This window comes from Pristiophorus japonicus, chromosome 18 (genome assembly GCF_044704955.1).
Source record: "Pristiophorus japonicus isolate sPriJap1 chromosome 18, sPriJap1.hap1, whole genome shotgun sequence".
NCBI lineage: Eukaryota > Metazoa > Chordata > Chondrichthyes > Pristiophoridae > Pristiophorus > Pristiophorus japonicus.
Genome location: NC_091994.1, coordinates 73,406,448 through 73,431,354, shown reverse-complemented (window position 1 = coordinate 73,431,354; position 24,907 = coordinate 73,406,448). Strand labels below are relative to the sequence as shown.

At 44.6% G+C, this 24,907-nt stretch overlaps 1 protein-coding gene across 4 annotated transcripts in view; it reads right to left on the bottom strand.

The window, feature by feature from the left end:
* nphp4 (nephronophthisis 4) overlaps positions 1-24,907 on the bottom strand; it is a 516,026-nt gene that overhangs the window by 198,709 nt on the left and 292,410 nt on the right. For all 4 annotated transcript variants that reach the window (XM_070860148.1, XM_070860151.1, XM_070860149.1 and 1 more), the window contains 2 exons: positions 3,893-4,078; positions 1,607-1,742 (listed from right to left, as the gene is read on the bottom strand). In XM_070860148.1, coding sequence (XP_070716249.1) covers positions 1,607-1,742; positions 3,893-4,078 — 322 coding nt within the window. The remainder of the gene's footprint in view (positions 1-1,606; positions 1,743-3,892; positions 4,079-24,907) is intronic.

Genomic DNA, 24,907 nt, shown 5'->3' with positions numbered 1-24,907 from the left:
ATGGGCCTTTGTGTAAAATCATACCATTCCTAGATCGGCTTATGAGTGGACAATGGTAAAGAAGGATCAAAGAGGATAGGCTGAAAGAGGATGTCACTCTAATTGTATCTTATCTTTTACCGAAAATGTATAACCGTCGTCCCTTTACAATGTAACGTCACTTTGTCCGTAGGAAGTGAGTGCGATCTATCAGAGTTGCATTTCTTCTGTCTGATAAGGTCCCCGATCGGGATTTGCTTTTTAAATAAAAGCTTGCTTTGTTTAAAGCACAATCGGTATTCGACTCAGTGATTTCACTGAACCAGGTTGAGGGAAAAGAATCCAGAAATCAACAGGTTCAGGGGATCCACGATGAGGCAGGTAGTTGTGAGCCTAGTGGATGAACTGATAATGTGTAGTGTGATTGCTAAACCTTTGCTAATAATAATAGCAAAGGTTTAATGTGTTGCTATGAATTCTTAAGCAAGGAACCTATAAAGCAAATACATTACAGTGGCATTGGCTGAAGATGAGACTGAGCTTGGCTGATATGTTGCATGTGGTTGAATAATTTGCTGATATCCACTGCCCAGACTGGCACATAAAGAATGTCCATTTGGTCAATGCAACACCTGGTCCCTGGGAAACCAGATCCCAACAAGAGTGAGTGTCTTCAAGAAAGCATTGGAGAAAATTACAAAATATATAAAATGACAATTACACAAAAATTAAGACTGTACTGCATCAAAAATGTTAAAAATAGTTGGCGTGGTTTGATCACCCCACACTGTTCAGTTCCCAATTTCAGCCATGGTAGTCTAGGTAGCAGGGGAGAACAGGCACTCCATGTCGGGAGAGATGAGGTCAGAATCAGACAGCAATGAATTGAAGACTGAGGGAGATGAATAATTCCATATTTTGAGGTTCTAGAAAAGTTTGAAACAGTGTAGTGAGTCTTACTTTCAAAACAGTGAGGGTGCGAACAGGACGAAGAGATGTATCAATTTCAGTCATATCAAAATTCTAAAAAGAAAGAACTTGAATTTATATAGCACCTTATCACATCCACTGGACGCCTCAAAGCGCTTTAAACCAATGAATTTGCTTTTGAAGTGCAGTCACTATTGTTTCGTAAGCAATCAGCCAAATTACACACAGCAAGCTCCCACAAACAGCAAATGAATGAACGACCAGATGATCTGCCTTGGTGGTGCTAATTGAGGAATGAATGTTGGCCAGGACACCGGGAAAACTCCCTGCTTTTGGTTGAATAATGCCATTGGATTTTTTATGTCTACATGGGGTTTTGGTTTAATGTGTCATCCGAGAGACAGCACCTTCGACAGTGCAGCACTCACTTAGTACTGCACAGAAGTGTCAGCCTAGATTACATGCTCAAGTCTGTAGCGGGCAAAAGCATGGACAGGCACTTCAGGATCCTCTCGTAGTTCACTTCTAGTTTGTCAATACTTTTAATTTCCTCAATGAGATTTGAAATCCTTCTTTTGAAACAGTGCAACATAATGAATTTCCAGTTTGGAAAACTGCATTACATAACTTCTGCGACGCATATGAACACAAAGTGCCAATAATTGCTTTGTTCTAAAGCAGCTTGTAAGTAACTTACGAGAATGAGACGACAGCGATAGTGTTCGGCTTGATTGCTCAGACAAATTCACCGGTTGCTGCACGGTGCTGGCCGTGAGCCGATCTCCACGACATGAGAAATGGAAAGTGACAGTGCCCGATTCCACCTGTTTTACCTGAAAATAAAGAAGTGGCTTTCTGAAGTTTTCGTTAAAAAAAGAAAACTTACTTGGTTATAACCATTCCTGGATTTTTCAATCAAGAGTGCACTGAATCTTCCGAGCACAAGCGAGGGCTGCTAGGAATTTAAATGACAATAATATTCACAAGTCATTGCTACATCTACAGCACATACTAGTGACAAGGCCTGGGGTATTCACTCTGAAAAGATACAAGCATCTTATTAACAAAGACTGAGCCAGATTCTGTCATATTGCAGTTTCTTTTGTAACAACCTTCTATATATCACTGATTTGGGAAAGTGAACATCTCAGCCTGGTGCAGGGATTTGCTTCTGAGCGTACGGTTCAAGCACCTTGTTCGGGTAGAGTTCATGGAGCTTTACTCTTATAAGAACATAAGAAATAGGAGCAGAAGTCAGCCATTTGGCCCCTCGTGCCTTCTCCGCCATTCAATAAGATCATGGCTGATCTCATCTTGGCCTCAGCTCCACTTCCCCGCCCGCTCCCCATAACCCTGGACTCCCCCATCGTTCAAACATCTATCTCAACTTTAAATATATTCAAAGACCCAGCCTCCACAGCTCTCTGGGGCAGAGAATTCCAAAGATTCATGACCCTCAGAGAAGAAATTCCTCCTCATCTCCGTTTTAAATGGACGACCCCTTATTCTGAAACTATGCCCCCTAGTTCCAGATTCCCCCTCGAGGGGAAACTTGATCCAACTATGTCAGGCCTGACTTGGAAGTGAAAAGTCACTTCCGACCATTCTACGGCAGCAGTTGGTACTACAGGTACACACACTCTACACTTCCGGGTCACCTGCCAGTTATTGGAACATAAGATTTGCATTTATATAGTGCCTTCCACAGCCTCAGGAGCTCCCAAAGCACTTTACAGTCAATTAAGTATTTTTGAAGTGAAGTCACCATTGTAATTGGTGCACAGCAAGGTCCCACGAAAATTAATGAAATAATGACCAAATCTGTTTTAGTGATGCTGGTTGAAGGATAAATATTGGCAGGATACTGGGGAGAACTGCCCTGCTTTTTTTTGAAATAGTGCCAGGATTAAAACATTCCTATTTTTAAAGGGATTGCTTGATTTCTATGGGTGGGATGAAAATCATTGGTGTACTTCACATACTCAGAAACCAAAGTAATGTCACATGCCACTATTCATTTTGCAAGTTTGTCCATTTTGTAAAGAATTTACAGCAGCGTGCATTTCTCTGGTGTTGCTTACAACTGTATAACATCGTGGACCACCCCGACCTGCGAGAGGACACCGCCGCAGGTCGGGAGTATGAGAGCTGGAGCGCGGCCACTACAACTTCCAGCGCGAGCCGCTCCAAGTGTGCGACAGCTTCAGGGTGGGCGACTGGGTGACTTCATCAAAACCCAGGTCGCGTTTGCAGCGTGGGCAGGAACATCGGCGGGGCCCAGGTACAGCGGAGGAGCGGGAAGGTCAGGGCAGATGAACGGCAAGAGATCGAGGCAGAAATGCGCCGGATGATCGGGATGGAGGAGCAGTGAGAGATTGTGGCAGAGGTGCAGCAAATGTTTTGTGGCGGAGGAGTGGTGAGGGATCGCGGCGGGGGAGCGGAGAGAGATTGAGACAGAGGTACAGCGAATGTTTGTGGTGGAGGAGCGGCGAGAGATCAGGGCGGAGGTGCGGCAAATGGGTTATGGGACCCAGAAGAGCTGAGGGCCCAGGGGCAGCACGAGCCAGCCCACACTGTGATATGTGTGCATACTAGGTCCGTGCAACAGACCAGGTCTCCAATCGTCCTGGTTAAACCTTGCCACTGGATAAAGGCCTTGTGTGCTGGCTGATGTACAGCAGTCACCACACGTTAAAAAAATCCACACACAGGCATCTTCCACCCCTTTGATTGAAGTTCAGGACTGGAATATCAGGTCCTTCATTGAAACAGCTGCGAACTCGTCCCTTTTGGTGCGGAAGCAAGTCATCATCGTTCAAGGGACCGCCTATGATGATGATGATAATAACATCTTGGTACTTTGCTATCCTTAGTTATTTGCATAAGATCTGTAGATTCGGTATACATTATAACAAATTTACAGTTGAAGTTTGCTAGAAGTTCAGGATGGGTGATTTTGTATTGTTGATCAGAAACCACCTACCTCGTCCGAGCTCATATCAGTGGAGGGAGTTTTGTAGACCAGCAAATTGCTCGGGTTGGGTGAAGGCCCGCCATGAAGGGATACAGTTACGTCAGAGGTGCTAGATCCCGAGAACGGCTTCCAAACAGCCCACCGCAGCGTTTGCATGTACGCAGTGTTGCTCAAGGAGGTGGTAGAAGCAGATGGCTGTGAACAAAAAGATTCGCTCCTTTAGAGAAATGTAATATGGAGTTCATCATTAATCAGCTTGTATCAATAACAACATGCGTTTATATAGCACCTTTAATGTAGTAAAACACCCCAAGGTGCTGCACAGGAGTGATATCCATGTCAGGCTTAAAAGAACCACCACCGTTGTTGGAAAGCATTTCACCAACATTTTTTTTTGCTAAACATATAATGAAAAAGAATAAATCATATCAAAACGCTTTATTGAATGGAGAAAATAATGCCCAACTTGTGTGTGATCTCATTAGACCAAAATTGATACATAGCTCTTCCTACTGTGACCGTTGGGTTCAGTGCAAAATTATTAATTCAACCTTATTAAAGCATTTTACGCGAGATGTACAGCGGATGCTCGCCTGCTACATTCTATCCATCATGTTCCTCTTTTGTGAACTTCTGCTTCTCAATTATTAAGTAGCACCGAAAAGTCCTCTACAGCTCAGAATTGCACCCTGCTCTGTGGATCAGCCATTTTAGAAACTAGGGGCTCAATTTTGGCCGAGCCTGTTTTTCGGCGCACTTACCGGAGTTGTGCCGCTTATGTATGTTCCTAGATGCGGCGAAAAAAAGTGTTGTAACTTTGGCCTCTTCACTGCAGTCGCGCAGCGTGGCCAGTCGTTCTGCGCTGAAAAATGTGCCGGGACGTCTGCTTGAAGCTTGAAGTGGTGAAGCTTGATGTCCGCGCATGCACAGTAGCGCTGCGAGTCTGCAACAATAATCCCAACTCCCTCTCGTCAGCCTTGTGCTGTTTCTCCTCACGTTGCCACTACTTTGCCATCTCATTGGTGCTGAATTTACATCATTCCCTCTCTTCGAATCTGTGTTGCTGGGGTACTTTAGGTAAAATTCTCAAACTCATAAATTCTGCCTCCTTTGTTGGACTAGGGGCGGGCAGGAGAACTGATAGTGCTCCTGCCGGCCAGTGATTTCTATCAGTGCTCCTGCCCGCCCCGAGCCCTGGCCGAGTGGCCTCCCGGTGCGTTGTCCCACCCCTAGCCCAGGCCGAGTGGCCTCCCGGTGCGTTGTCCCACCCCTAGCCCAGACCAAGTAGCCTCCCGTGCGTTGTCCCGCCCCTAGCCCAGGCCGAGTGGCCTCCCGGTGCGTTGTCTCACCCCTAGCCCAGACCAAGTGGCCTCCTGGTGCGTTGTCCCGCCCCAGCCCAGGCCGAGTGGCCTCCCGCACCGGCCTGCTGCCTTCCCGGGCAGAGTTTGAAGATGAAAGAAGGACTTCAATTTTTTATTTCTTACATGCTAGTAGTTTTTGGTTGCAAACATTGCTAAGGGCAAGGCTTGGTTGGTTTAGGTGCAAGTCCTCTCCGCTTCCCACCCCTATCCTAGGTCGAATGGCCTCCGATGTACCTACCTGCGCCGATTTCTTTAACAAGGGTTTTCTGAAGTGGCCACATACACTGGCCTAAGTAGAACTGGAGTAACTATTAGCTGGCCAAAGTTGCCTAAATGGGCAGAACCAGCGTAGGTGGCTGGTAACGCCCCCTTTTGAGAGAAAAAAAACTAACCTAAAAAAAACGTAACTAAGTGAGTTACACTGGTGCTAATTGATTGGGGAAACTGGGGTTTTTTAAGTTACGCCAGTAAAATCAGATTACTCCAAACAAAACGGAGCAACTCCTGGCCAAAATTGAGCCCTAGGACTGTGGAACTGAAGGCTCCCGCAGAGCACGCCTATCGTTAGAATAATACAGCTGTAATTGTAATGGGGCACCTAACTGCTGCACAAGTGCTCTGTAAGATAAAACCTCAACTGGATCAAATTGCAGCAATGCAACCATAGAGTAGTTGCTAATTAAACTGTTGTTGTAATAATGATTACATCACATAGAATTACATAGAATGTACTGTACAGTAACAGGCCATTCGGCCCAATGGGTCCATTCCGGTGTTTATGCTCCACAAGAGTCTCCTCCCACCCGCTCTTCATCTAACCATATCAGCGTAACCTTCTATTCCTTTCTAACTTATCTGTTTATTTACCTTCCCCTTAAATGCATCTGTGCTATTTGCCTTAACCACTCTGTCTGGTAGCGAGTTCCACATTTTAACTACTCTGGGTAAAGAAGTTTCTCCAGTCTTCTGGACCCAGTCATGATGACTTGGGAGTCTTTATTCTACAACACAAACCAATTTCTGAATAATTTCAATGGTATGTTACAGAACCTACAAGGGAGCAAGCTATCTTAGATCTGGTCCTGTGTAATGGGACAGGAATAATAAACGATCTCCTAGTAAAAGATCCTCTCAGAATGAGTGATCACAGTATGGTTGAATTTGTAATACAGATTGAGGGTGAGGAAGTAGTGTCTCAAACGAGCGTACTGTGCTTAAACAAAAGGGACTACAGTGGGATGAGGGCAGAGTTAGCTAAAGTAGACTGGGAACACAGACTAAACGGTGGCACAACTGAGGAACAGTGGAGGACTTTTAAGGAGCTCTTTCATAGTGCTCAACAAAAATATATTCCAGTGAAAAAGAAGGGCAGTAAGAGAAGGGATAACCAGCCGTGGATAACCAAGGAAATAAAGGAGAGTATCAAATTAAAAACCAATGCGTATAAGGTGGTCAAGGCTAGTGGGAAACTAGAAGATTGGGAAAATTTTAAACGACAGCAAAGAATGACTAAGAAAGCAATAAAGAAAGGAAAGATAGATTACGAAAGTAAACTTGCGCAAAACATAAAAACAGATAGTAAAAGCTTTTACCGATATATAAAAAGGAAGAGAGTGACTAAAGTAAATGTTGGTCCTTTAGAAGATGAGAAGGGGGATTTAGTAATGGGAAATGTGGAAATGGCTGAGACCTTAAACAATTATTTTGCTTCGGTCTTCACAGTGGAAGACACAAAAACCATGCCAAAAATTGCTGGTCACGGGAATGTGGGAAGGGAGGACCTTGAGACAATCACTATCACTAGGGAGGTAGTGCTGGGCAGGCTAATGGGACTCAAGGTAGACAAGTCCCCTGGTCCTGATGAAATGCATCCCAGGGTATTAAAAGAGATGGCGGAAGTTATAGCAGATGCATTCGTTATAATCTACCAAAATTCTCTGGACTCTGGGGAGGTACCAGTGGATTGGAAAGCAGCTAATGTAATGCCTGTTTAAAAAAGGGGGCAGACAAAAGGCAGGAAACTATAGGCTGGTTAGTTTAACGTCTGTAGTGGGGAAAATGCTTGAAGCTATCATTAAGAAAGAAATAGCAGGACATCCAGATAGCAATAGTGCAATCAAGCAGACGCAACATGGATTCATGAAGGGGAAATCATGTTTAACTAATTTACTGGAATTCTTTGAGGATATAATGAGCATGGTGGATAGAGGTGTACTGATAGATGTGGTGTATTTAGATTTCCAAAAGGCATTCGATAAGGTGCCGCACAAAAGGTTACTGCAGAAGAAGAGTCAGAGGAAATGTATTAGCATGGATAGAGAATTGGCTGGCTAACAGAAAGCAGAGAGTCGGGATAAATGGGTCCTTTTCAGGTTGGCAATCAGTGGTTAGTGGTGTGCCACAGGGATCGGTGCTGGGACCACAACTGTTTACAATATACATAGATTGACCTGGAAGAGGGGACAGAGTGTAGTGTAACAAGATTTGTAGATGACACAAAGATTAGTGGGAAAGCGGTTGTGTAGAGGACACAGAGAGGCTGCAAAGAGATTTAGATAGGTTAAGCGAATGGGCTAAGGTTTGGCAGATGGAATACAATGTTGGAAAATGTGAGGTCATCCACCTTGGAAAGAAAAACAGTAAAAGGGAATATTATTTGAATGGGGAGAAATTACAACATGCTGTGGTGCAGAGGGACCTGGGGGTCCTTGTGCATGAAACTCTTTTGGATCCCAAAAAGTTAGTTTGCAGGTGCAGCAGGTAATCAGGAAGGCGAATGGAATGTTGGCCTTCATTGCGAGAGGGATGGAGTACAAAAGCAGGGAGGTCCTGCTGCAACTGTACAGGGTATTAATGAGGCCGCACCTGGAGTACTTTGTGCAGTTTTGGTCATCTTACTTAAGGAAGGATATACTAGCTTTGGAAGGGGTACAGAGACGATTCACTAGACTGATTCCGGAGATGAGGGGGTTACCTTATGATGATAGATTGAGTAGACTGGGTCTTTACTCGTTGGAGTTCAGAAGGATGAGGGGTGATCTTATAGAAACATTTAAAATAATGAAGGGGATAGACAGGATAGAGGCAGAGAGGTTGTTTCCACTGGTCGGGGAGACTAGAACTAGAGGGCACAGCCTCAAAATACGGGGGAGACAATTTAAAACCGAGTTGAGAAGGAATTTCTTCTCCCAGAGGGTTGTGAATCTGTGGAATTCTCTGCCAAAGAAGCATTGAATGTATTCAAATCACAGATCGATAGATTTTTAACCAACAAGGGAATTAAGGGTTACGCGGAGCGGGCGGGTAAGTGGAGCTGAGTCCACGGCCAGATCAGCCATGATCTTTTTGAATGGCGGAGCAGGCTCGAGGGGCTAGATAGCCTACTCCTGTTCCTAATTTTTATGTTCTTATGTTCTTAAGATTGGCAGCTCAAGAGGCGGCAATACCTTTGCCTTCTGCCACTATTTTCAATAGGTTTAAGACAGGAATATAAAAGCAGGCAGCTCAGTGGGTGCAGTATGTTGGCACACTACATGGAGAGATCAGAGAAAAAAGACTTGGATTTATATAGCGCCTTTCACAACCACCAGACATTTCAAAGCGCTTTACAGCCAATGAAGTATTTTTGAAGGATAGTCACTGTTATAATGTGGGAAACGCGGCAGCCAATTTGCGCACAAGCAAGCTCCCACAAACAGCAATGTGATAATGACCAGATAATCTGTTGTTTTGTTACATTGATTCAGGGATAAATATTGGCCAGGACACCAGGGATAACTCCCCTGCTCTTCGCTGCCAACAGTGCAGCACTCCCTCAGCACTGCACTGGAGTGTCAGCCTGGATTTTTTTTTGTCCAAGAGGGCTTCTTCATCATTTGTAACCTGCTGGATTGCTGGTCACAGAAAGGCTTCTGAAGGCACCCAAAGCAAGGTTTTCTCATTGCCTCACAGAAAGGAAATTCAGAGGTTGGCTTAATTCTGCCCTTGGGCACTCCCTGGAGGCCAGTCCCGAGAAAGATCTGGTAACAGTTGACTGATTTTCTTCTCGCTCAGAGAAAGGAGAATATTCGGTGCAAGGAGTGGCCTAAAAATATCAAGGAAAGTAACTTAAAATAGGATAAAGTTCAGATTTAGATGTTGAATTGATATAGCCTGCTATAGGACACAAGAGTAGGACTGACCACATAACCTATGAGGAACAATATAACAGCTAAATCATCCTTATGAGGGAAGAATAAGTACATCAAACAACTCAGCAAGGGTGGAACTGGCCTTCGGCGATAGCGTTACATGGGCGATGGCGAACTGGGACCCCGTTTTACACCCGTTTGACTTCAATGGAAAAGATCATCGAGCAAAGTGTAAAATTGACTGCCAATTCGCTGTCACCCATTTTGCGCTGCTGCTGCAGACCAATTGTAACCTCCACACCTCAGAACCCGTTGATAATATACTTCTTAAAAACCCCTTTGCAGTGTTTACCCATTGGCAAGTTGGTATATGCTCCAGTGAGAGAGGGAGCAGCGTGCAGCGGCCTGGCCCGGAAATTGGTGCAATCCCGCCCTGCAAGACCATCAGCAGGCCGGGGCCATTGGAGGGAGCAGCATGCAGCGGCATACCACTGCAGGGAGCAGCGCGTGCTGCTGTAGGAGGGCGACGGCTACGAAGCCAGGTCGCTGATTGCAGTGCAGGCAGGCACAGCAGGAGGGGCGAAGGAGCGGCAAGAGTCCATAGAGGGAAGTGACTGGGGCCCAGGAGAGGCGTTAATCTGGGGCCCAGAAGAGGCGAGGGGCCCAGGGGCAGCACGGGCCAGCTCACACTGCAATATATGTATGCGCTTGGTCTGTGCAGCATATGGTCTCCAGTCGTCTTGGTTAATCCTTACCACTGGACCAAGACCTAGCTCTATCAAGCACGTGTGGTGGTTGGTGTGCAATGGCCACCACACGTTAAAAAAATCCAAGCACAGGCATCTTCCACCCTTCCCGATGTAGTTCGGGATCTGGAATATTAGGTCCTTCATTCAAAAACCAGTGAACTCATCCCTTTTTGGCATGGAAGCAGGTCATCCTCACTTCGAGGGACTGCTATGATGATATGCGCACATCATTGAGGAGTGAAATAGACTTTTAAAAAGCGTGTTGTTTAATTTTAAACAGCCAGGATTTGAGATATGCAGCTTGGCCTCAAGGTCACAGAAAGTGAACATGTGCAATTAGCAATTTGTTTCAACTGCTCCCTGGACAAGATCAGCAGCCAGTACCAGCAGCCTGATGAAAGCACATCATCAGTGGGTATTTATATCTGGAACAGTGGGTGGACAAATTGCTAAAGCCCAGACATTCTGTACCCTGCTAATAATTCAGTGGCGTTTTCACACTTCAGAATTATAGGGAGGTGGTATATTCACTGTGGCAACCATAGCGTGGGTGCCGTTACAACTCTGGTTGGTGGCAAGGCTTTGTGACATGCGTTGAACAGGATAGAATAAATACAGAAAAGATCAAAAACTCGGTTTATTAATCGGAATGATTTAATCATGAAGACATTATGCTTTATGGTTCCCTGCATTTAAATTTTCAATTAAAAAAAACAATTTTCAATTCTTCAACTGGATGCAATTTTTATATTTTCAAAAATAGTTTCCTAATGTTACAAGTAAGCTACAAATCAATCATATCACCGGTGAATGTATTAATAAACAATGCAATTGTTAAGTAAAACAGGTCTCAATGGTTCGGTTTAATATGTAATATGAAGGTAAATTTAGGATATAAATATTAATTGAGAAAAAAAAGCACTAAAATTAAATCGTGAAATTTAGTATATAAAACAAATATTGTTTGGTTAAAATATAATCACTTAGAAGATCGTGAATTTATGAATCTTTTTATTGGCTGAAAGTCGGACCATCCAGATTTTAATTGCTTAAGACTTTCTCAATATTAAAGAAGCCACAGTTTGACTTTTAATAGTTTTCTGACACAAACTAAGCATAAAATGAGGCAAGTGCTTTATGGTTTAATTTTCGTGAAATATATTAAACAGATGTGGTAAATGTTTCAACGGGAATTGAATTCAAGTTCCATTTTTGTAGCTGAATGCACTTGTTTCCTCTGCTTAAAATACAGGCAAGAGGTGGATATTGCATTATTATGGAAAGATATACTTGCCTTAGAGGGAGTGCAACAAAGATTCACTGGACTGATTCCTGGGATAGGAGGATTGTCCTATGGGGAGAGATTGAGTAGACTAGGCCTATATTCCCTAGAATTTGGAAGAATGAGAGGTGATCTCATTGAAACATATAAAATTCTTCAGGGGCTTGACAGGTTAGATGTTGGAAGGATGTTTCCCCTGGCTAGGAAGTCTAGAATTAGGGGGCACAGTCTCAGAATAAGGGGTCGGCCATTTAGACTTGGGATGAGGAGAAATGTCTTCACTCAAGGGGCTGTGAATCTTTGGAATTCTCTACCCCAGAGGGCTGTTGCAGCTTAATCGTTGAGCACATTCAAGGCAGAGATCAACAGATTTTTGGATACTAGGGGAATCAAGGGATATGGAGATAGTGCAGGGAGGTGGAGTTGAAGTGGAAGGTTAGCTATGATCTCATTGAATGGCGGAGCAGGTTTGAAGGGCCGAATGGCCGACACCTGCTCCTATTTTTGATGTTCTTATTAACCTGCAGGAACCTATTTTTTTTAAGTGAGTTCTGTATACTATTTGATACATTGGAAATTAATAACAACTAAATGAGAGGTAGGATTGGCCCGTGTGTTCGATTTACTTTCGGGCATGCAGCAAATCATTAAATTCATGGTTTCCAGGACTGTAAAATTCAATGAAGCATTAGTGGATCTTTTGTGGCATTGCTCATGGTGAGTCAATGGATATGTTAATTTTCACTATATAAATGCTTCTCTCGATCTCGGGGGCAAAGAGAAGAATTTCTGTTTGGTTCAGTACCAATGAGCTTTTTTTTAAGCCATCTTATATCTAGGCCGACAGGTGGACAGGTAGCCAGCCCTCATCATAAGAACATAAGAAATCAGAGCAGGAGCAGGTCATTTGGCCCCTCGAGCCTGTTCCGCCATTCAAAAAGATCATGGCTGATCTGATCTTGGCCTCTACTCCACTTCCCTGCCCTCTCCCCATAACCCTTGACTCCTTTATCCTTCAAAAATCTGTCTATTCCACCTTAAATATATTCAATGACCCAGCCTCCACAGTTTTCTGTAGTAGAGAATTCACAACGCACTGAGAGAAGAAATTCTTCCTCATTTCCGATTTAAATGGGCGACCCCTTATTCTGAGACTATGCCCCCTAGTTCTAGATACCACCATGAGAGGAAACATCCTCTCTGCATCTTCGCTGAACTGCCTCCAATGCAAGTATATACCTCCTTAAATAAGGAGACCAATACTGTATGCAATACTCTCGGTGTTGTCTCACCAACGCCCTTGACAGTTCTAGCTATATCATTCAAGCCATGTTGCCAAAAGGTTCATGGCAGCAGGCCAGAAGGAATCCATCCCAGCAGGCAAGTGCCAAGTCTTGATTGAATGCCTCAGTTTGATGGTTTTGCCAAGTCATACAGGCCAGAAAGGTACCAAGTTCAATCTCTAGTCCACGCTAAGTCAGCTCATCTCAGCCAGGGCAACAGTCAGGATGCTACAATAGGTCTCAGTAACCATGGGCCAATGGGAGCAGGGGGGAGCAGGGGAGGTGGGGGGGAATCAGCCAGGGTTCCTGTTCCTGATTGCTAGTTCGCGACGAGTGCTGGCAAGTGCATGCAAGAATATCTTTAAGGTCCAATTTGATCTCCAACAGCCTGCCAACATGCACGGTCAATGGTAACAAGGGTTGCCATTATACATAAAACTGTATCTTAGCGTGGGTCAATGCCAGCATGATTGGAGGAGAATATAATGGGAAAAAATGGCATTTTATAGTACTAGTCTTGTTATTGTCAGCTGCTATAAAATCGATACAAGTACTACAAGATTACCGGTTGATTAATTTTACATTTATGAAACTGACTTGGAAATGACAAGCAAGTCATTATGAACAAAGGCACTTCAGCTTTAAGTATTCAAGGTTAGAAAGAGAAAAATAGCAGTGTTTGGAATTAATGTGTTTACCATATTAGTATTCCTCATATCAACTGTGTAGCCTCAAGCAACAGGCATCTGTTTCCAATTCTATTCCTCGCTGGCTTTATCTACATTACTTTTTTTCCTTGCAGGTATAAAAAGTCCGCGGCACAAATCTATAAAGAATTATATGGTCATTGGCGAATAGCTCCATAATAATGAAGGCTGCACACTGTGGTCTCCTCTGTTCTTTGGGGTATCAGACCCAATGAAACAATCAGTTTCCAGATTAATTGTACTTACGATATGTTCACATGACCTCTCAATGCGCTGTGTTGCAATTAGAGCCTGGCAAAGTACAGTGTGAGCAAATTGCTAAAGTCATACTTGCATCGTCTGCTGGCAAGAAATCATTTTTCAATGTAATATTTTGTTTGACAGTATTGGTTACAGCAATAATCTACCATAATCTATATATAAATAAAATGATCACACAAGGAATGGGGTTGAACTGAAGATTTCTTAATGTTCTCTGCAGTGGCTAACGCTGTATGACAGAAAATTAAACTTCCAAACATACATCTCCCCGAAACATAGAAGAGGCACAGATCAGGAATTTCATCGCAACTGTTCCCACTCCACCGCCACAACTTTGCCGAAAATGTGGTGGCGACCTTGTTTATGCACGTAATCAAATTTCCGGCACACTTCCGGTGAAGTTACGGCAGCGGAGCCTGGAGTAGCTCAGAGGAAATTCCTGGCCAGAACCTAAAGGGAATAGGACTCATAAGCTGTCAATCTGACAAGAGTATAGCCATGATGAAATTAAAACTGTGAATGCTGGACATTGTCAATATAAACGGCAAAAAACTAAAACTGCACAACAGTTCAGCCAGCCTCTGAAAGAGAATGGTAGATTAATATTTCTGCTTGGATTCCAGAGACTTTGAGCACAAAATCTAGGCCAACACTCCAGTGCAGTACTGAGGGAGTGCTGCATAGAAACATAGGCCAGAATTTTCCGGGGTGTCAGCAGGCGGGTTCGGTGACGGGTCGGGTGGGAAAGTAGGTTTGTTTTGACAGCAGATTGGGAACCCACTGTCAACCCGCCGCAACGCACCATTCCCAATGTCAGGTCTATCAGCGCTAAGCAGACCCGACAAGCAGTGGCATGTGACGCAATTAAACTCATTATAATGTGCTCACCAGACCCTAAACAGGCTTTTTTACCTTATTTTTTAACTTTAATTTCATGGCCACGGGAACCACACTGTTCGGTGACCACGTCTGTCAACCTGAGGCGGGAGTTCAGTGGCCAGTGCTTCAGCTGATTACTTGACAGATTCAAATCTACAGTAAGACTCCCACCTGAAAGAGACCACTTTCCTCAGCCACAAGCTGTTCCTCACTGCATTTCCACAACAGATTCAGCGTCTTTCACAAGTCTTTTCACAAGTTTCCATCCAGTCTCACCTAATTACCTCTCTCACCATTGACAAATCGCTTCTGTCCTCTGTACTTCAACTGCCATCTGTTCCATCAGCATGCATGGCATTTATACCGTCTCACCTTGGTCCTCAGAATCAGACCGCGATGAGCCCCAACATCAGCAGCACCAACAACAACTTTCTCCGTAATCACCTGATGCTGCACAGGACACATGGCATCAGCATCCAACCACATTGCTGCCCAGCAGGCCAGGGATGGCCTCACCATGGCCAGATTTACTTAATTTTACGCTGTTCATCCTAGCTGCCACATGATGCGCCCGGCTGGCACCATCCCACACCAACATCATAAAGCATCCCTACAATGACCATTCCATTCCTCTCACACTCATCACCATTGCAGGGGGTACAAAGATGGGTGGGAAAGCAAATTGTGAGGAGGACACAAAAAAATCTGCAAAGGAATATGGACAGGCTAAGTGAGTGGGCAAAAGTTTGGCAGATGGAGTATAATGTGAGGTTACCCACTTTGGCAGTAAAAATAGAAAAGCAAATTATAATTTAAATGGAGAAAAATTACAAAGTGCTGCAGTACAGAGGGACCTGGGGTCCTTGTGCATGAAACACAAAAAGTAGTATGCAGGTACAGCAAGTAATCAGGAAGGCAAGTGGAATGTTGGCCTTTATTGCAAAGGGGATAGAGTATAAAAGCAGAGAAGTCCTGCTACAACCATACAGGGTATTGGTGAGGCCACACCTAGAGTACTGCGTACAGTTTTGGTCTCCGTATTTAAGGAAGGATATACTTGCATTGGAGGCTGTTCAGAGAAGGTGCACTAGGTTGATTCCAGAGATGAGGGAGTTGACTTATGAAGATAGATTGACGAGGTTGGGCCTATACACATTGGAGTTCAGAAGAATGAGAGGTATTCTTATCGAAACATATAAGATAATGAGGCGGCTCGACAAGGTGGATGCAGGGAGGATGTTTCCACTCATAGGGGAAATTAAAACTAGGATACAGTCTCAGAATAAGGGGTCGCACATTTAAAATTGAGATGAGGAGGAATTTCTTCTCTCAGAGGGTTTTAAATCTATGGAATTCTCTGCCCCAGAGAGCTGTGGAGGCTGGGTCATTGAATATATTTATGGCGGAGATAGACAGCTTTTTGCAAGATAAGGGAATAAAGGGTTCTGGGGAGCAGGCAGGGAAGTGGAGCTGAGTCCATGATCAGATCAGCCATGATTTTATTAAATGGCGGAGCAGGCTCAAGGGGCCAAATGGCCGACTCCTGCTCCTATTTCTTATGTTCTTTTGGGGTACTGTTATGTCTCACCATTCACTGCAACTCATTAAGCCACTTCCAAAGGTACACACAAATCTGTCCAAGGATGCAAAGTGTTGAAAATAAAGATTTCAATGTTTGACAGCACATTAATAGAAACTTTACATGAACATTGGATAAAGCATCCTCGAGGAACAGCACCTCATCTTTCGTTTAGGCACTTTACAGCCTTCTGGACCCAACATCAAGTTCAACAATTTCAGAAAATTACCGCTGCCCATTTTTGGCTCTCACTTTCTTCCCCTCCCCCTTTCAGTGCTCCTTAAGAATATGTTCTTTTCGAACATTCAGCAGTTCTGACGAAGGGTCACAGACCCGAAACGTTAACTCTGTTTCTCTCCACAGATGCTGCCTGACCCGCTGGGATATCCAGCATTTTCTGCTTTTATTTCAGATTCCAGCATCCGCAGTATTTTGCTTTTGTATTTGTGCTTGTGTGTTGTTAGTTGGTATGATTGCTAGGACGAGGGTGAGTGTGAGGGGTGGCTACTGAGATGGGAAAGTAATAATGTAGATAGAGAGGGATGGGTGGGGGTGCAAGGTAAATTGGTGTGAGTAAGGATGTGCAGGAGTAGGGTAGGGAAGGCAGAGTGATGGGGATGTGATGAGAGGCACAGCAGGATGAGATTGAGTGTAGCATTGCAATAACATTTTGTGACCTACTGAGATCATTGTAAGGTTTGTGCCACTGCACCCAGGTCCTCCTGACCACATCCCTTACTTGTGCCTTCCTGTGCAATATGCAATCAGGCTGTTTGGTCCCCTGGGAGGTCTCTTCCGCCCATCAGAAGGGAATATGACCTCCCTGCATGCTCTGAATGCCTCCATAAGCATATGGAGGGAGTCATGGGAGAGCCTGGGTGCAGCCTCTGTGCAGTCATTGTCAGTGTTTGCAGCACTTCAATGCTGTAGAACACTGACAGCACAAATGTCAAAAGAAAGGTGGTTGTGGTCCCTTTAAGGAAACCGGTTGATGACGCATCATGAATGATGTCACCAGACCCACTTCCTGTAATTGGACCGGGAAACGCGCTGGGTGGGCTTAACAAGCCCTAGCAATGTAAATTCAATTCGGAAAGCGGAATGGCGCCTGCAGCGGGGTCGTGACCCGGCACTGACATTGCCTACCCTGGACCCACCGCGGTAAGTAAAATCCCGGCCAAAGGAACAGGAGGAGCCCATTCGGCCCTTTGAGCCTGCTACGCCATTCAATTAGATCATGGCTGATCTGTATCTTAACTCCATTTATCTACCTTGGTTCTGTAACCCTTGCCTAACAAAAAATCTATCAATTTCAGATTTGAAAATTAAAAAATTGACCCCCAGCCTCAACAGCTTTTTGGGTGAGAGCGCTCCAGATTTCCACTACCTTTTGTATAAAGATATGCGTCGTGACATCAAGCTTCCTGGCCTAGGTCTAATTTTAAGGTTTGCCCCCTTTATCTAGACTCCCCCCAACGAGAAGAAATGGTTTCTCTCTCACAGATGCAGCGTCCAAAATCCAGAGTTTCGGAATCTGGAATGTTCCGGAATCTGGACCGATTGGTGGCAGGGTTGTCCAGAATCCGTAAAATGTTCCGGAATCCGGACCCACCGAACCTGCTGACCTCGAGGTCCCGGCATTGCCCATCCTCGGGCCTCGCCTCACCGCCGCCCGACCTGGGGCCTCACCTCCCCTCGCCACTGCCCAACCTCGGGCCTCACCTCACCGCCTCTCCTGCCCGACCTCAGGCCTCACCTCACCGCCCCTCGCCGCTGCCCGACCTCTGGCCTCGCCTCATTGCCCCTCGCCGCTGCCCAACCTATGGCCTCGCCTCATTGCCCCTCGCTGCTGCCCGACCTCGGGCCTCACCTTGCCGCCACTGCCCTTACCTCGGTGCCTCCTCGCCGGCCCGCCCGAACACCTCCTCCGCGACAGGGCCACCCGACCAGCTCCTCTGTAGCAGGGCCTGCCCGAACACTTCCTCCTCGGTGGGGCCCCGCCCGAACACTTCCTCAGTGGCGGGGCCCCGCCAGACGACCTCATCGACGGGGCCGGTGACCTGAACAGCTCCTCGGCGGGACCCCACCCCCACTTTCTGACATTCCGAAATCCGGAAATATCCAAACCTGGGCTCGGATGTTTCCGGGTTCGTGAAATATGTTCCAAGGTCTGGAAAAACGTGGAATCCGGAACGGCCTCGGTCCCGAGGGTTCTGGATTCGGGTGCTGCACCTGTATCTATCATACCAACTCCTGTACTCGTATTAAACACCTCAATTGGATCACCCTTTAATCTTCTACACTCGAGAATGCAGGCCTAGTCGATGCAACCGGTCCTCATAATTTAACCCTTTTAGTCCCAGTATCATTCTGGTGAATCTGCGCTGCACTCCCTCCAAGGCCAATATATCCTTCCTGAGGTGCGGGGCCCAGAACTGTACACAGTACGATAAATGGTGTCTAACCAAAGCTTTATGTAACACAACTTCTACCCCTTTGTATTCCAGCTCCCTTGAGATAAAGGCCAACATTCCATTAGCCTTTCAAATTATTTTTTGTAGCTGTTCACTAGTTTTTCATGATTTCTGCATTGGACCCCTAGGAGGTGCCATCCCTTGGATGAGACGTTAAACCAAAGCCCCGTCTGCCCTCTCAGATGGATGTAAAAGATCCCACGGCACTATTTCGAAGACGAGCCAGGGAGTTATTTATCCCATTACAAACATCACGAAAACGGATCATCTGGTCATTATCACATCGCTGTTTCTGGGATCTTGCTGTGAAGCTGAGTGCATGATCAGATCAGCCATGATCTTATTAAATGGCTCGAAGGGCCAAATGGCCTACTCCTGCTCCTATTTCTTACGTTATGTTCACAAATTGGTTGCCGCATTTCCTACATTACAACTGTGACTACACTTCAAAAGTACTTCTTTGGCTGTAAAGCGCTTTGGGACATCCTGAGGTGGTGAAAGGTGTTGCATAACTGCAAGCCTTTCTTTCTAGATATGCTCATCGACTTAACCATCCTATAAAGCAATTAGGTGCTAAAATACAGGCAACCTCATGCATATCTATGGAGCAAAAGTGCAGTGTTTGCTGTCTGTGGCACTGTGAGCACCAGACATCATCATCCCGTTACGGGACACTGAGATCTACACAGTGCGCATGGTGGGTGAATAGCTCTGGGCCTGACTCCGAATTACGGTGTGAGATCAGCTCAGTGCACTGCAGGCATACACTGCACCGAGCTTGGATCACATTAACAGCCTCAGCATTTTTTATTACCACTTGACTGTCCATTTCTCTTCTGTAATGCTGGCCACATCGCCAAAGATTCTGAGACACCAAATCATAATGCACAAGTACTGACTAGAGTTGAGAATAAAGCAATAAGCTAATAACTCTGAGCTTTGTGTACTTTATCTTTGAAAGGTCGAACAATATTTGGCTTGTCAGACCTTAAATGCAAATGAGAAAAAAAAAGAGGAACCCATTTTTTGTCGTTACATCTATCATATGTGACCGATCATTAACATCCTTAACCTGTAATGGTGGCCTTGTGGTGCCAAGTAAAATTGATGGGATGGATAGTGCGAGGGTGCCTGACTCACTCCTAAGCAGCAAGACGCTCTCATAAAATGCGCAAGGTTCATTTTGCCATGTGGTGACTTGCATTTATTGCGCAGCAGTTCATTGCACTGAAGCAATGCAAGAGTTCTTTCAGTGACACCCTGCTAATTGTATATCATGCTTCCACCCCACCAACGCCTACAAAACACACTGCACCCCACTGATTCCAATCACCAGGCAACAGGAAAACCTATGTTCTCACACGACCAGCCCTTCAGCCAATCACTGTTACTATTTCAGCCAACCTGTATAACTATAATGGCTTTTTAAACTGCTGTTACACTTTTTTTTCTCAAATGACATAAACCCGCTATTTTCTAATTTATTATAGATGCAACATATTATTACTTGTAGCAGTGTTTTTCTAACAGTACTAGCTACAGCATAAACATGTGCCAATGGTGTTTCAGACCAGTGCCTGCCTGGGCTCTCCCGGGTGAAGCTTTTGGGCTTTATAAACAGAGGCATTGAGTGCAAAAGCAAAATTTACGCTAAATTTTCATAAATCACTGGTTAGGCCTCAGCTGGAGTATTGTGTCCAATTCTGGGCACCACACTTTAGGAAGGATGTCAAGGCCTTGAAGCAGGTGCAGAGGAGATTTACTAGAATTGTACCAAGGATGAGGGACGTGTAGGGTGTTTGTATTGTTCCGTGTACTCTGATTCTTAGACTTCGGAACTTATACGTGGCACATCATTTTAGGTTTAACCCAGTGTCAGTTTTATTACGCGACAAAAAACAACTAAAACTACAGGACTAGATTGGTGGTGCGGTTGGTTGATTGGTTGGTGATGCGTTTGAATGGCTACTAATTTGCACACGGAGTCGACACTGCAAAAGATATTTCCTTATGCTGAATGCTGTTATCCAAAAATTAGCATTCCATGGGGTCCTTTGTTGTCTGGTTTTATTACAGACTCGATGTCTCCAGTGGCTGTTTTCCCACCCTGGTCAATCAAGTTCAAAGCCTCATGTAACATCTCCATTGTTGTTATGCATGAAATCAGTTTTATGTCCTTGACCACAGAATGTTCTTAATTGTCCAGCTTAATTCAAAAAGCTTGGATCAATCAATGTTTTTGGTTCATGGTCTGCGGTTTTCTGAAGATTAGTAACGTTACAGACTTCAGTTATGCGGAGAGACTGGAGAAGTGGGATGGGGGTGGGAGTGTTTCCTTAGCAGAGCAGAGAAGGTTAAGGAAAGATTCAGTAGGTGTTCAAAATTATGAATGGTTTTGATAGAGTAGATAGGGAGAAACTGTTTGCACTGGCAGTAGGGTCGATAACCAGAGGACACAGATTTAAGATAATTGGCCAAAAGAACCAGAGGGGAGAGGAAAAATGTTGTTTACACAGTTGAGTTGTTATGATCTGGGATGCACTGCCTGAAAGGATGGTGAAAGCATTTTCAATAATAACTTTCAAAAAGGAATTGGATATATACTTAGAAAAGAAAAAAATGCAGGGCTGTGGGGAAAGAGCAGGGGAGTGGGATGAATTGGAGAGCTCTTTAGGCACGCTGGGCCGATTGGCCTCCTTCTGTGCTATACGATTCTATGTGCGCCAAGCCGTAGAGACCAGAAGGCCCCAGGATCCATTCCTGGTCTGTGCTGAGATAGCTGCCCTCAGCAGGGGGTACTGAAATTGACTTCAGCATCCCATCCAGGTTGCTGTAATTAAGCCCTTATTGCTATTTGGGACCCCCTTACTGGCAAGTACAAATGCTGACGTTAGTTGAGGGCTGAATCAGCTTTGACCATGATGCTATCTTGGTTGAATAATAGCTGACACTTACTGCTTCGGCTCACATACAAAAGAGGGAACACTTAGGAGAGGCACTAGTGTGCTCCATCCGCCCATAGAACACATCCCACCACGCATCAATGCCTTAAGGGGTAGAGAACAAAAAGGAGGAAAACAGGGCAATAAAGAATGATGGCAATCAACACAAGGTATTCCCTGCAGGTGCCGCTTACTGTGTGCGCGCGTGCATGTGTGTGAGTAAGTGTGCAGGCATGTACACAAATGCCATTTTGTCTTATATCCTGACAATTGCATCTTGTGCAAGTCCTGTAATCTCAATTTCTCGCACGAATGAATGTTACTGGAGTTATCCTGCTACTTATCTCAAATTGACTGCCTTTCACACAATCAGACCCTCATCTTAAGACAGGGGCAAATTAGCTCGATCATGCCACTTGTACAATAGTTCTCCTTTGTACACAAATCAACTTCACCATGTTTAGAAATGAACGAATAAGTATCACAAAATAAATATCAACTTTTAGGGCGAAAAGTTGAATAGATTAGCGCCACCTGTTAGCGCTCGCGAGGTGCGCTGCTGGAGCGGTAAAGGGTAATCACCCGGGCACAACGATATTGGTGCCGCTCGCAAACTTGGTTATGGTTTTAGCAGCGGCGCTAATACTTAGCGGCAGGGAATGTTGTGCCAGTGTGAAAAGCCCCGGTAGCGCCACGGAAGCCAACTTCAATTACTTTCCCTGCTTTACCAGAAAAAGCAGGCGTTCACAGCTATCCCGGGGTGCAAATGAATGGGATCAGCGTATCAAGTAAGATTTAGATATTTAATATCACATTATTTGCATTGATTTGACTTTATTTGCTGTTCTTCATGTGCAAATTAGCTCCCTTGCAATTTTTAAAAAAGTTTTTAGGTGTTCCAGCTAGCCTCCCCCTTGAGCGCTTGGATGCCGGTATTATAGCGCCAGAATGTCAGTGGTGCTGCCGGTTTAGCGCCCTAAGAGAAGTGTGGAACGCACCCCTTAGTGCTCCACTCCATTCTTAAGGCACTAAAAATCAATATCGGTAGTACTGGCACAAAGTATCACCCGGCGCTAAACTTAGCGTTCCAAGCGTCTCAAAACCGACTATAATCACTTTTTTCCCCTTAGTTTATCTTATTTACACTCAGGTACATTTTCATCCCTTTATAATAAAAACGAATGAGTTAAGGGACACGGGTAACCTGGGGTTAGGTTCTCTCTCAGCTCAATTTAAAAAACTGCTACTTACCCAGATTATTTATTTACACCATTTAAATCTATAGTTACCATCATTCTTATTTTAGGACAGCTCATAAAAATAACGAGCTCTCAAAGAAAAAACGAATGTCATAAATAAATTATGACATAATAAAACACGTCCAGCTTTTACTTAAGTACTGATTAATTATCCCTAACTTGACCCTACTGAACTGTTGGGCCCAATATATAGATGATTGATGAGCGAGGAGCTGGAATTAATTCAATTGTGTAATATAAACATCTGACAAATCCAATTCTATAAGTCCTTACACTGAATACTTACACACTGGTATAATTTAAGGTGGGGCTGTCGATATCATAAAAAAAATATTGCAGTATTCAATGTTATTAGCTTTGTTTATTATTGAATGGCTCACAATCTGCATTGTTTCTGTTCACCATTCAGTCGCGCATCATTGTCTACTCTTTCCCAGCTCGTTTCTTCCTCGTATGCTAAAGATCAGAAAGTTGTGACCTCTATTCACACCCACTAGCCACTAAGCTGTTTCACTGGTGCGCCCTCAATTACAAGATCTTGGAGCCCAGGGGATGGTGTCAGTCAATTGGAGAGAACAACACAAACAAATTAACACAACAGCATGTGGAGGCTCGCCATCCATGTATCTCTCTACTGCCTGCTCGAGGCAATGTCAACTCCTTCCGCTACCAATAGCCCGACTGGAAAAAAAGCAATCGCTTTGCATCAAAAGGAAACATAGAGTAACATAAATTGCATCAAATCACCTTCACAATTTGTGGCAGAAAGGGCAGATTTCTTTGCTGCCAAATGAAACATCTTAAAAACTCCAATATAATAGATACAAACTGCATTCCTACAGAAATATTTTCAGTACATTAACTCTGCCTATCGTCAAAATTGACCTTGTGATATAAAAGTAAACTTTTGATGTACATTGCAAATGAGTATTTGTACAAAATATAGTGGGATAAAAAAGAAAAATATGACTCCTTTCATAAACAGAGCAGTTCCAGCTCAGTGATGGGGCGGCTGCTAAAAATCCAGCTTATGCTTACAAAGGTTGATTTCATTGCCCACTCAGACTGGTGAAGAAAAGAAGGTTTGCTTTAATAATATGCTTTTGGGGGTTGCTTTCCTCGAGATTCCTGTGAAGAAATGAGTCATACTTTTATTTTCTATGTTATTCTTCAAATTGTAGCATGGGATCTTTTGCATTAACTTGAACAGTCCAAGTGTTTCCGGTGAATGAGTCCATTTGAAAGTTTGATCCGAAACACCCTGCTCCCCTCTTTGGCCACGACAGTGCAGGGAAGTCACTTGGAACCTTGTCCATAATTCAATACAAATACAGGATCATTGATTTCAATCTCGCGTGACACAATTTGCGCTATATTGGTATGCACTTTGTTGAAGCCGCCTGCTCTTTACCTGTTCATGTAGATCAGGGTGAACTAATGAGAGCCTTGTCTTAAGTACTCTTTTCATGAGCAGTTCAGCAGGTGGGATCCCAGTGAGCGAGAGGGGTCTCATGCGGTAGCTAAGCAGGACTCGGGATAGGCGAGTCTACAGTGAGCCTTCAGTTACCCTCTTCAAGCCTTGCTTGATGCTTTGCACTGCTCTCTCTGCCTGACCATTGGACGCTGGTTTAAATGGGGCAGATGTGACATGTTTGATCCCGTTACGGGTCATGAATTCTTTGAACTCAGCACTGGTAAAAACATGGCCCGTTGTCGCTCACCAGGACATTGGGTAGGCTGTGTGTGGCAAACATGGCCCACAGGCTTTCAGTAGTGGCAGCAGACGTGCTAGCCGACATTATCTCACATTCAATCCACTTGGAGTACGCATCTACAACCACAAGGAACATTTTACCCAAGAACAGGCCTGCATAGTCGAGGTGTACCCTAGACCACGGTTTGGAGGGGCAAGACCATAAACTTAGCGGCTTCTCCCTGGGTACATTGCTTAACTGTGAGCATGTATTACATCTGTGAATGCAGGACTCTAAGTCCACATCGATACCGGGCCACCACATGTGGGATCTGGCTATTGCTTTCATCATTACAATGCCTGCGTTGGTACTGCAGAGGTCATTGATGAAAGTCTCTCTGCCCTTCTTGGGAACCACAACTCGA